We start from the raw sequence: 12,203 nt of genomic DNA on the forward strand, positions 1-12,203 counted from the left end.
ATTTCTGTGCATGAATATCTTTTTGTTTCAGCATCATTTGCTTAAAAGAGTAACTTTCTCCACTGATTGCCTTCGCATCTTTGCCAACAATCACTTGATTGTATTTGTATTGATCTGTTTTTGGACCTCTTTTCTGTTCCACTGATCTAAGTGTCTGTTCTTTTTCCAACCCCTCACCATCTTGATTACTGTAGCTTGGGATTGATAGTTAGTCTTGAATTTGGAAAGTTCACCAGTTTTGTTCCTCTTTTTCAGTTGTTTTGACTATTCTAGTTCCTTTGACTTTCTGTATAACTGTTAGAATTAGCTATTGATATATACAGTGAAACCTTGGATTGAGAGTAACTTGTTCTACAAGTGTTCTGCAAGACAAGCACACATTTCTAATAAATTTTAACTTGATAAATGGGCGGTGTCTTGCAATATGAGTAGCATGTGATGCCAAATGTCACATGATCACAACTGAGCCAATGGTTCTTGAAATTCGCTTTGATATACAAGTGTTTTGGACTAAAAGCATGCTTCAGGAATGAATTATGCTCACAAACCAAGGTTTTACTGTATTTTAAAAGGTTGCTGAGATTTTGAATAAAATTGCAATGAATCTATAGATAAAATTGGGGAGAGTTTATTTAATTTTTTTTAATTCTTTCAGCCATGTTTCATCATTTTCAGAATATAGCTCCTGTACATATTTTTTTTAGATTTATACATAAGCACCACGTTTTTTATTATATTGTTAATGACATTATTTTAGTTTAAAATTATAATTGTTCATTGCTGATCTGTATATATATGACCTTTGTATTTTGAATTTCTGTCCCACAACTTAGCTTAACTCACCTTTTAGTTCTAGAAGATTCTACCTAGACAGTTATGTCATCTGCAAATAGAGACAATTTTAGTTTTTCATTTACAAACTGTATGCCTTTTGTTTCTTTTCTTTTTTCCCCATTTATTTCTTTGACAAGGACATCCAGTTCAATGTTGAATAAGAGTGTTAAGAGAAGAAAAAGTTGCCTTGTAATTTCTTACTATTAAGCGTGATGCTTGTTGTAGGCCTTTAGTAGATGCCTGTTATTAGTCAGGAAGTTCTCATCTGATCGTAGTTTTATCATGAATGTATATTGAATTTTGTTTGGTGCTTTTTCCACATATATGAAGGTGATCATATATGGTTTATCTTATTTAATCTGATCATATATAAATTATAATACTTGATTTTCAAATAATGAATCAGCATTACAATCCTTGGATGAAATCCACTTGTTTATGATATATTACTTTTTTTTATAAATTGCTGGATTTATTTGTTTAGTAGTTTTTTTAGAAGTTTTGCAAGTATGTTCATGAATGGTATTAGTCTTTTTAAAAATGATATCTTCATCTGGTTTGGGTATGAGGATAATACTGACCTTATGAAATGAGTTATTTTCTCTCCTCTTCTCTTTTCAGTAAAAGAGTGTATAGATCATGTTTTATTTCTTCCTTAACTGTTTGGTAGACTTTATCAATGAAACTGTGTGAGGCGGGATCTTTCTTTTTTGGAAGTTTGTGTGTGTGTGTGTGTATGAATTTGGTATCTTTAATATATTTAGAACTATTCAGATTATATATCCCACATTCAGTTTTGATAGTTTGTGTCTTTCAAGGAAGTCATCCATTTCATTTAATTTGATAAATTTATTGGCAAAAGTATATTGTTTATAATATTCCCTTATTACCTTTTGCTACCTGTGGGATCAATCAGTAAGGTTAGCCCCTCTTTTATTCCTGATATGAATAATTTTTGACTTATTTCTTTTGGTCAGCTTTGACTAGAGATTTACCAATTTTATGAATATTCCCAAATAAGCAGATTTTTTTTTTGTTTTTTAAAATTTTCTCTTTTTTTTTCTGATTTCAGTTTAATTGATTTTGCTCTTTTATTATGTCTTTCTGCTTTTTTGGGGGGACAGTTATTTAGCCATTTCCCACCTTATTCCTTAAAAAGAGGCTTCAGTTGCTATTTTCAATATTTGCTCTTTTCTCACATAAGCATTTGATGATTACAAATTTTCTCCTAAATACCACTTTAGTTGAAATCTATACATTTTGATATGTTCTACTTTTATTTTCATTTAGTTTTAAATATTTTAAAACATCACTTGACATTTCCTCTTTGACCCATGGGTTATTTAGAAGTGTGTTTTTAATTTCCAAGTGTTATTGATTTCTAGTTTAATTCTGTTAGGTCTGATAACATTGTATGATTTTTATGCTTTTAAATTTGTTTTGTTCTTGTTGTTTTTTAATGGACCAGAATATAGTCTAGCTTAACAAATGTTCCACTTACACTTGAAAAGAATGTATACTGTTCTCTTGTCCTCTCGATTGTTCTATAAATGTCAATTAGGTCAAGTTGGTTGATGATGTTGTTGAAACTCTACATTTTGAAAACAGACTATCAGTGATCTTGTGCACACTGAAAATTAAGAGCCACTTATAGAGAACTAACACTGATTAGGATGAAAGTGTAATGGAGGTTCAGTTTTGGATGAGGTTTCATATTTGTTATGTTTGTGGAAGGCTAGTATCATCCACTCAGTTGTCCACGCTCAGGATGTAAGCTTAATGATAGATATCTCCCAATCACATTACAAGAACAAGTTTTTCCTCTTCACCTCTAGGTCTTCTGCCCATTGGATGGCCTTTGATGCCTTTCCTACAAATATTCTCTCTACCCCTTTCACCTATACCAGCCCTTCTTTTCTTTTTCTTTTTTTAAAGTTTATTTATTTATTTTTGTGAGATACAGAGACAGCATGAGTGCAGGAGAGACAGGAGGGACAGAGAGAGAGAGAGGGGGGGGGGGCCCTGTGCTGCCAGTGTGAGCCCAATGCAGGGGTCAAACTCATGAAACCATGAGATTGTACCTGACCTAAGACCAAGAGTCAGACACTTAACTAACTGAGCCACCCAGGTGCCCCATATACCAAGCTTTCTTTTTCTTTTTTTATAAATTTTTCCAATGTTTGTTTGTTTATGTATTTTGAAAGAGAGAGAGAGAGAGATAGAGCATGAGCAGGGGAGGCACAGAGAGAGAGGAAGACACAGAATCTGAAGCAGGTTCCAGGATCTGAGCTGTCAGCACAGAGCCCGAGGTGGGGCTTGAACTCATGAATTGTGAGATCATGACCTGAGCCAAAGTCAGCCGCTTTACTGACTGAGCCACCCAGGCACCCCTATACCAGCCTTTCTTAAAGTGTGTTTTATAAAGTACTATATCCAGGAGTTACTACTAACCAAGAGGTGGGGTCATGAGGAGTACATCAATTGCTTAGTAAACTGCTGCATGTTTCCATCTTGAAATTCATGACAATTAATATCATAACAGCTCTGACAAATCTGAATAAACAAATCTACTTTTTAATTTAATATCCTTTCTTTCTAACAAAAAATACATTATACCAACTACCTTATAAAGTTTTTAAGATGGGATAACATATATAAAAACACATATTTGAGGGTTGAGTACATATTATCTGGTCAATAAATGTTTGTTACTGTGATTTATAGTAGTTGGTGTTTTTGATGGTGCTGTTTTATTTTTAGATTTATTCCATTGGCTGACCTTTAAAAGTTGGGATAGATATGAAGGTGAAAGAAAAAAAAAAAAACATGGGAATGCAAACACCAGGAAAGTCACAAAAATTGACCTGAGCTTTAACTGTTTCAGTACATTTTTATTGTAGTTTATTGATTTTAGTTTTCTTGTAGTGTATCACATTCATTTTAAAGACCTTCCTCCACCCATTTTGTCGACCTAAATCTGTCTCCCCATGATCAGTATCAATGGTGTTCCTGGGCATTCTTAAGTGCAGTACCAAGAAAATCAGGCTGTGCAATATCATGGAGGATGCACCTATTATGAACAACAGCTCAGGACTTCACATAATACCTGCAGCCATCCTCATTCAGCAGCATCACCAAGGAAGTGCTATGTACTCAGAAATCAAAATTCCCTCCTCCTCAGCTACTTACCCTGGTTCCTTTGGTATCTCTGAGGGAACTTTATTGACACTCTGCTTTCTTTTCTTAAACAGGTGGGCTCTGCATTGCACAGTCTGTGAGAATCCCCCAAGAGCGCAAAGACAGAACCATTGACTTTGATAGAATTATCAAACAGCTCCTGGACACCCCCAACTCCAGGGCCGTCGTGATTTTTGCCAACGATGAGGATATAAAGTAAGGATGACTGGTGTAATTCATTAATATGCATGCTGCAACTTTTGGAGACAGAAGGATCAGGATACTGGCAGAGACAGGGGAAAAGATAGCACAGAAGCAAATCTATAATTACATAGTGGGGAAGTCTGTACGTGCTCTCTCCCCTACACACCTAGTGATAGCCAACCACGGAAGCAGCAGTGTGTTCCTGTCATGTCTTCCCCTCTGTTAGCAAAATAAATGTATTCAATTACTTGTAAAAAGAGAAAACCACTGGACCTTTCAGAGGTTCTTTTATTAAAAATATACCCAAATGTAACAGACTTTTATCTGAAGAATGGTTCCTCTTAATGTAAAAGAGAAAACATCTTATAATTCTGGCTATATTACTACCGCTTTAGACTCAATATGTTCCAAACTAAGCTTGTCCACCTCCACATCTCCAGTCCACTTCTTCCCCTTCTTATCTTGATTCTTCTTGGAGTAAAAAATCTGATTGGAATCTTTCTTGTTTTCCTCATTCCTGCATTCTTGGCCAAGCTATGTAGAGCTAACCTTTGTTTCTAGAACATAATGTGTCCGGAATATGTTTCTTTCTTTTTTTTTATCATCTTCAATTTGTCTTTTTTTTTAATATGAACTTTATTGTCAAATTGGTTTCCGTGCAACACCCAGTGCTCATCCCAACAGGTGCCCTCCTCAAAGCATGGGGGCACTTGTACCCCAGTGTTTATAGCAGCCAATAATAGCCAAATAGCTTTCAACGATAGCCAAATTATGGAAAGAGCCTAAATGTCCATCAAATGATGAATGGATAAAGAAATTGGGTTTATATACATAATGGAATACTATTTGGCAATGAGAAAGAATGAAATACGGCCTTTTGTAGCAATGTGGATGGAATTGGAGAGTGTTATGCTAAGGAAATAAGTCACACAGAGAAAGACAGATACCACATGTTTTCACTCTTATGTGGATCTGGAATATGTTTCTAAGACACAAATGTGCCTTGATTTCTTCTCTGACCACTACCACCTTGGTCCAGAATATTTATTTATTTAGAATAAATAGTAATTACACTTGCTTAAAATATTTTAAAAATCTAGGTTTATAAAAAGGTTCCATTCATCCTGCCGCCTCCCCCCAGCTAACAGGTTCTCTTTTTCAGCTGCAGTGGCTAGTGACCAGTTTCTTGTATACTCTTCTAGAGATAGTCTATATTTTTATACGACGGTGGCATACTGTGTGTACATCTTGTTGTATTCCCTGCTAGCTTTTCCTCACTATTTTATCATGGATGTCTATGAATACAAGTACCTGTCTATCCAGTCTTTCTAATAGCTGTGCAGAATTTCGTCTTATACCCATACTATAATCTATATAAATGCTCCCTTATTGATTGACATTTGCAGACTTTTGTAATTATAAGTAATGCTGCAATAAACTTCCTTTTCCACAAATCTGTGCATGCAAATATAAATATGCAAATACATATTATTAATATATGCATTTTATGCAATAGATAGATATGTAATAATATAACACAAATATATAAATGCAGTTATATTATTTTATGTATTTATCTTATAAGTGTTTTTTTAATATTTTATTTATTTTTGAGAGAGAGAGAGACAGAGACAGAGTACAAGTGGGGGAGGGGCAGAGAGAAAGACACAGAATCCATGAAGCAGGCTCCAGGCTCTGAGCTGTCAGCACAGAGCCTGACGTGGGGCTCAAACACATGAACCATGAGATCATGACCTGAGCCGAAGTCAGATGCTTAACCGACTGAGCCACTCAGGCACCCCTATCTTATAAGTGTTTTCAACATAAATGCCTAGAAAAGAAGTTTCCAGGACAAAGATGTATTCCAATATGAATGTTGTTTTCCAAAGAGGTTGTGCTGGTGTATATCTCCACTGGTGTGAAAGAACTGGATGGAATTATTTAGTCTCTGTCTTAGAATTCAAAATACACCATTTAATTTGAAGGTGAGTATCTTTCATTCAGAGTGAGGTTTAAGGGCTCAGCACATTACTGCATCCTGCTTGGATTACTTCACTGTCATCATTGTCAGCCTTCCGATTTTGTGCCTCTCCCCTACACACACACTCTAAGTGTTGTTTCTGAATCCATCTATCACTTTCCCAGTATTAAGCTCTGACCTAGGGTGGCAGGATTATTAAATGTAAAGCATAGTAAACCTGAAATTGAGATCCCTGAGGTATTTTGCAACTAATGACCACTGTGTCACCTTGGGAAGTCTCCCCACTGTCACTCACCCCCCATCCTGCTTCCCAATTTCTGAGGCCTCAGTTCTCCCATCAATAAAATGAAAATCCTTTTAAGCTCTTCTTCTGTTTATCCAGCCTCGTCCCACCTTTCTAGTCTTATTTCATTCCCTGCTCCTTCATGTTTTGTGTTTCCTCACTCCCTGGTCTTGGTGTGTTCCCTTCTACCCGCCTAGAATGTTTTTTTTTTTTTTCCTTCCTCAGTTTTTCATTCCAGTGCCATATTTAGTGTGGCTTTCTGAGGGAAGATGTCTCTGAACGATGCACCTTTCGCAAATTCTTCATAATTTATGTCACTAATGTTATTTTGCATCGCTTGATCATTTGTTTAGTGTCCATCTTCTCCACTAGTCTGTAAGCACTGTAGAGGCAGAGGTGATACCTCTTTGGACTTCCTTCTGTACTTCAGTCCCTCTCATGGTGTTTGGTAGATAGTAAATGCTCAAGAAATGGTACCAAATAAATGAATGAGTGAACTCACTATGCTAATGCACACTATTTATTAATTTAAAGATACGCTTCTCTATGTGAACTTCACAATGCTTTAAAACGTGGTCCTAATTTAACATTTAGACCTCATCCCCACTCATCCACTTCTATCCCCAAAATGCATGGCTCTGGTCCTCTAGCAGTTCTAATTGCTTCTCCCCATGGTGTTTTGTTTTGTCTTCTTTCTTTCTTTCTTTCTTTCTTTCTTTCTTTCTCTCTTTCATGGTGTTTTTTGTTTCTCTCCTTCTCTACCTGTTGAAATTGTCCATTTTTAAAGTCTGTCTCAAATATGCCCTTCTCCATGAAACTATTTCTGGCCATCCCTTAAATGTATTACTTCTCTCCTTACAAAATTCTAATATGTTGCTCCTAGGCCATTTTCTTCTACACTTTGTATGGTAGTTACTTGAAAGATTTTGTTTTCATATTATTACTCTTTTGTTTTATTTTTGCTTATTTCTCTCATCTCTATTGATCTCTTTCTTAATTGTCTCATAAATCTTTTTCATACATTATTTTACACATTTTCAAAGTATGTAATATATTGATGAGGTGTGGCTTTGTGTTTATTTCTAAATACATAGTATATGTCATGCAAAATTCATCATGATACTCTTGACTTGTAGGTAATGTGTGGTTTTAATTTGGGCTGTAAAAATGCATACAATCCACTCAATAATTATGCTCGTTCTTTTTGTTATGGGGTTTGTGTGCTGAATATTATTGTATACTGTGATCCATAGCAGTGATAGCAGAAATAGTTCTTGAGCGCAGTAATAAAATTTAAGTGCATTTATGTTTCTTCTAAAACATGATCTCAAATATACTAATGTCTGAAGAGTACTGTTAACTCACAATATTATGTTATTTCTTTTTTCAGAAGATTTACACTGTTAATGGGAAATTTTGAGATTTCTTAGAACATTAACTTCAAATACTTTGGTAGAGAATAGCAGTGAGAAGATAGTAATATCTAGATTTTAAAGCTAAGACAAATGCTCAGTAAGTCAAGGCCACTAATAATTTGATTTTAGACAATAGTGGATCCTTTTTCTGAAACACTTTTTTTTCTGATTATAAAAGTAATACATAACTATTGTACATCCAGTGAAAAACATGGTAAAGTTTTTTGCTGTTGTTGCTCTTTATTAAAAGGAATCTTTAAGTTTACTTTGCCCTGATTATCTAGAAAAGATTAAAGTTAGAGAAACTAATCACAAGCAATGATTTTAAATAATCTCTATAAAATGTGAAATTCCAATAATCAGAATAAAATTCTGGTTTAATGTTTACCATCACTTGTTCCCAAACATACAGATTTTCCCCAAAAGAATTTCTCACTTTTTATCTTCCACTGTTTGTAATTCACATTTCACTTTTAACCATAAGTATTTTTAAATAGTTTACTCTTAGTTATCTTAATAAATAAGCTCACAGTTTTACATTTGTATTAAAGTGAACATCTACTTTTTGCATTTTTTTAGTTTTGTCTTTTCTTCCTTGTTTTACTTGGCTTCTGCCCACCTTTGCATTTGCACTGTCTTCAACCTCAGCAACACCTTCTCAGTGGACTGTTAGGTTAACAATATGTTTTTAACAGTATCCTTATTTTTCTGTGCTCTCAGATGACCCTGTACTTCTAACTATGTATATATATGCATACACTGGCAAAGTTTAGCCAGCTTTTATTATATACGACTTGAATAACCTATTGCAGTTTTTATTCATTGATTTTTCTTTTTTAACAAGTGCTTGTGGAAAGCTAATTATATTCACTTTTTTTTCTAATGAAGCATATTCTTAATTACTTTTTAATCCATCCTTTGGATGCACTCTTGTTTGTTTAGACAGTCCCCTATTGCTCTACCTTTAGGTTGTCTGCAGTAACGAACATACATTTTTGACAGCATATTTGACATTTCCTTTGCATAGATTAGTAGAAATAGTATCTCTAGGTCAAGAGTACAAATGATTGATTGTGTTCATTTTTATTAAAATGAAAAACACCTATAAAAATTAAAATATAAGTGAAACACTTTGATACAAACAGCAATGTCCAGTCCCTTCACACTCTTTGGTTAAGCTCTTTTTGAGCAGTTATTTTAATTCTTTCAGCTATTTCTTCCTGTCTTATCTGCATAATGTGCCAATAACACAATTTTGGAATTATTAAATTTGAATATTATCTATTAATTCCTCTTATGTTAGGTAGAATTTGGTTCACTTGTACCCTCCCTATTCTCTCAACGTTATCCTGTAAGATTTTCATTTAACAGAAACGAGTACGTGCTTTATTATGATTATATAAATATCATATACCACAGCATCAGATCTTTTTTCTATGATATGATTTTTTTGGGTAAAAGGTTTAGTTTTTCAAAGCATTCATATGATGATTTTTTACTTGCTTTTTCTTACTAATGTCCTATGTCTCACATCTGTTTCCATATATTCATGTGAAAGATAATCCATGAGTTCCATTTTTTTTTCCTGGACACTTACCTTCTCAAATATCCACTTTCCTGTTTTATTCTGGACCAATCTATATCATGGTAAGAAATTTTTCCCTGTCACTCATTTATGTTTATGGTTTCTTTCCTCATTTTGCTGGAGCATGCTCTTCAAAACTTTCTAGTAAAGGCTAAATTCAAGGAAAACGTTTTGTGTTGCATGCCTAAAAAATGTTCTCATTCTCCATATTTACTTAGTAGTTGGAACGGTTAGGCATAGCTTCATGTTTGTTTTTTTGTTTGTTTGTTTAAGTGTTTATTTATTTTTAAGAGCATGCAAGCTGGGGAGAGGCAGAGACAGGGGGACAGAGGATCTGAAGCAGGCTCTGAAGTGGGCTCAGAGCTGACAGTCTTGACAGCAGTAAGCTCGATGTGGGGCTCAAACTCATGAACCCCAAGATCATGATCTGAGCTAAAGTTGGAATCTCAGCTGTCCAAGCCATCCAGGTGCCTTCAGACTTATTTTTAATTACATGATACCAGGCACATAAATGATTTTCAGCCAATAGCTATGGTGGCTAATGAGTTGTAGGACTTGTAACTTGCAGGGAGTTTGGGGTTCTAATTTTGGGTGGAAAAGTCTGTAAGTTCTAGTGGACATATATGCTAATTCTGTTAGTACTGGGATTCTTTGTGTGTTAAATATTAGAATTCCAGATTATAAAATTTTTTTTTCTCAGAATTTGGAAGGCATTGCTCCACTATCCATCATCTTTTGTCTGCTTGGTTTTTTTTTTTGTTTGATTGTTTTTGCTATTAAGGGGTTGGTGATACTCTGCTTCTTATTTTTCTCCCTGTGTCCTGATCTTCTTTTGGAAGCTTTTAGGATATTTTAATTTTTTTCCCCAGAAATCTTAAATTGTGTGACATGCTTGATTTTTCCCCATTATTTTGCTGAGTGAATCTTTTAAATTTGGAAATTCATATTATCAATTTCTTGGTCTCTTCTTCATTAAAAATATATTGTTACAAAATTCACTCTGTTGTCTCTGTATATTTGTTCTGGAAGTTTTATTAGCTGAATATATGTGTCCCTAGATTCATTCTTTAAGACTCTTATATTTTCTGAAATGTGTTCTACCTTTTTGTTGTTGTTTTGCTTTCTGGATAATTTTCTTCACTCTTTTTTTTCTCTTCTAACATATTTCATATTTTAATAACTAAGAGCTATTTCCCATTGTTTGTTTCTATTTTCTATGTTATCTCGTTCTTGATTACAGAAGATATGATAATTCTTATTTAAATATATTTGTTTTTGTTCATTTCTATATGTTTCTCTGCCCCACTATACATCAGTTTCCTTTTTGTGTTAACTTATTTGGTTTCTAGTTTACATTGGAGATTTTCTGCAATTACGGGTGATTTCTGGAAGTTCCCATTTGAGAGAAAGACCAAAGAGTTCTTGATACATGGGCAGTGCATATCACCTAAAAGGGCTCTGAGTGGTCTGGTCAGACATCCAAGCTGCCATTCCATTAGAGGGTCTCTCTATGGCAGTATATAGAATTATTCTTCTAGGGTGGTCCAGATTTTTTGAGAAAAGCTGTTTTCTCCCAGGGGAGACACTCTCTTAGTTTTCTGCATTCTGTAGGCAGAAGTGTGTCGCGACCAGCGCGACAAACACCGAGGTCAGGGTCCTGAGGGTAGGGGAATGCAAGAAAAAAGAGAGAAGAGAAAGTTTGGGAACAGGAGGGTCCCCTGGGCTGATGGCCCAAGTGACGGCTTTATTGTTGCTGTACACAATCTTTTATATCCAGACTCTTATGGGTCAAGCCATTCTAAGAATAAACAGGTTTCACATAATTGCTGCCAACCAAAACATTTAGTTCTGTGTTTCTTGTGCATTTTCTAGATGGGTCACAACAAGACCTTGTTGATAAGATTGCTAGCAAAACACAATTCCCATGTTTGTTTCTATCTGACTCGGGGTAGAAAAAGGGAGGTAGCATTACTGCCACCTGCAGACCACAGGCTTCAGGAACTAACTTTCTCAGCCTTGACAAGGCTTTTGTATGCCCTTGAAAGTGGGGGAATGGGAGGGGGAACCACCGGGTTGGCTTGAGTCAACAGGGAATGTTGCTCGACCCGGTCTCAGCCTCCCACATGAATGGGAGGGGGAACCACCGGGTTGGCTTGAGTCAAAGGGAAACATTGCTAGACCCGGTCTCAGCCTGGCACCGGGGCCCGGCCCCCCACAGAAGTGTAAATTTCCTAGAGAGTCTTACCATTTTAATACTTAGTGATAAATTTAACTTATAATTAACAGGTTTAATTCACCATTTCTCATTCATAACTTTCTGGTATTTGGATGTTTACAATATCAGAACCTATACCTTATAGTTTTAATAGAAAATTACCATTCCATTTTCTGCCAAGAAGAAAAAGAATTTGGCCATGTACCTATGTGACACTTGGTACCTCCAAGTCTTGAGAAACAAACAAATCATTTCTCCTGTGGTATGACCCACCGGAGGACTCTTAGTTGTAGCTTCCTCTGTTCTACAAATGCAATCACCTTATCCACCTCTTCTTTCTTCCAAAAATATATTATAATAACTGTACCATGAATGATCATTTTTCATTTTGTTTTATTTGCTTTGTTGCCCTTGTTATATATATATATAAATTTTAAATGTTTATTTTTGAGAGAGATACAGAGACACAGCACAAGCAGGGGCGGGGCAGAGAGAGAGAGGGAGACACA

The 12,203-nt window shown here is 35.2% G+C and overlaps 1 protein-coding gene across 5 annotated transcripts in view; it reads left to right on the forward strand.

Moving 5' to 3' along the window:
* GRM7 (glutamate metabotropic receptor 7) overlaps positions 1–12,203 on the forward strand; it is an 860,397-nt gene that overhangs the window by 432,844 nt on the left and 415,350 nt on the right. For all 5 annotated transcript variants that reach the window (XM_042979452.1, XM_042979450.1, XM_042979448.1 and 2 more), the window contains one exon: positions 4,086–4,227. In XM_042979452.1, coding sequence (XP_042835386.1) covers positions 4,086–4,227 — 142 coding nt within the window. The remainder of the gene's footprint in view (positions 1–4,085; positions 4,228–12,203) is intronic.

The sequence above is a fragment of the Panthera tigris genome, chromosome A2 (genome assembly GCF_018350195.1).
Source record: "Panthera tigris isolate Pti1 chromosome A2, P.tigris_Pti1_mat1.1, whole genome shotgun sequence".
NCBI lineage: Eukaryota > Metazoa > Chordata > Mammalia > Carnivora > Felidae > Panthera > Panthera tigris.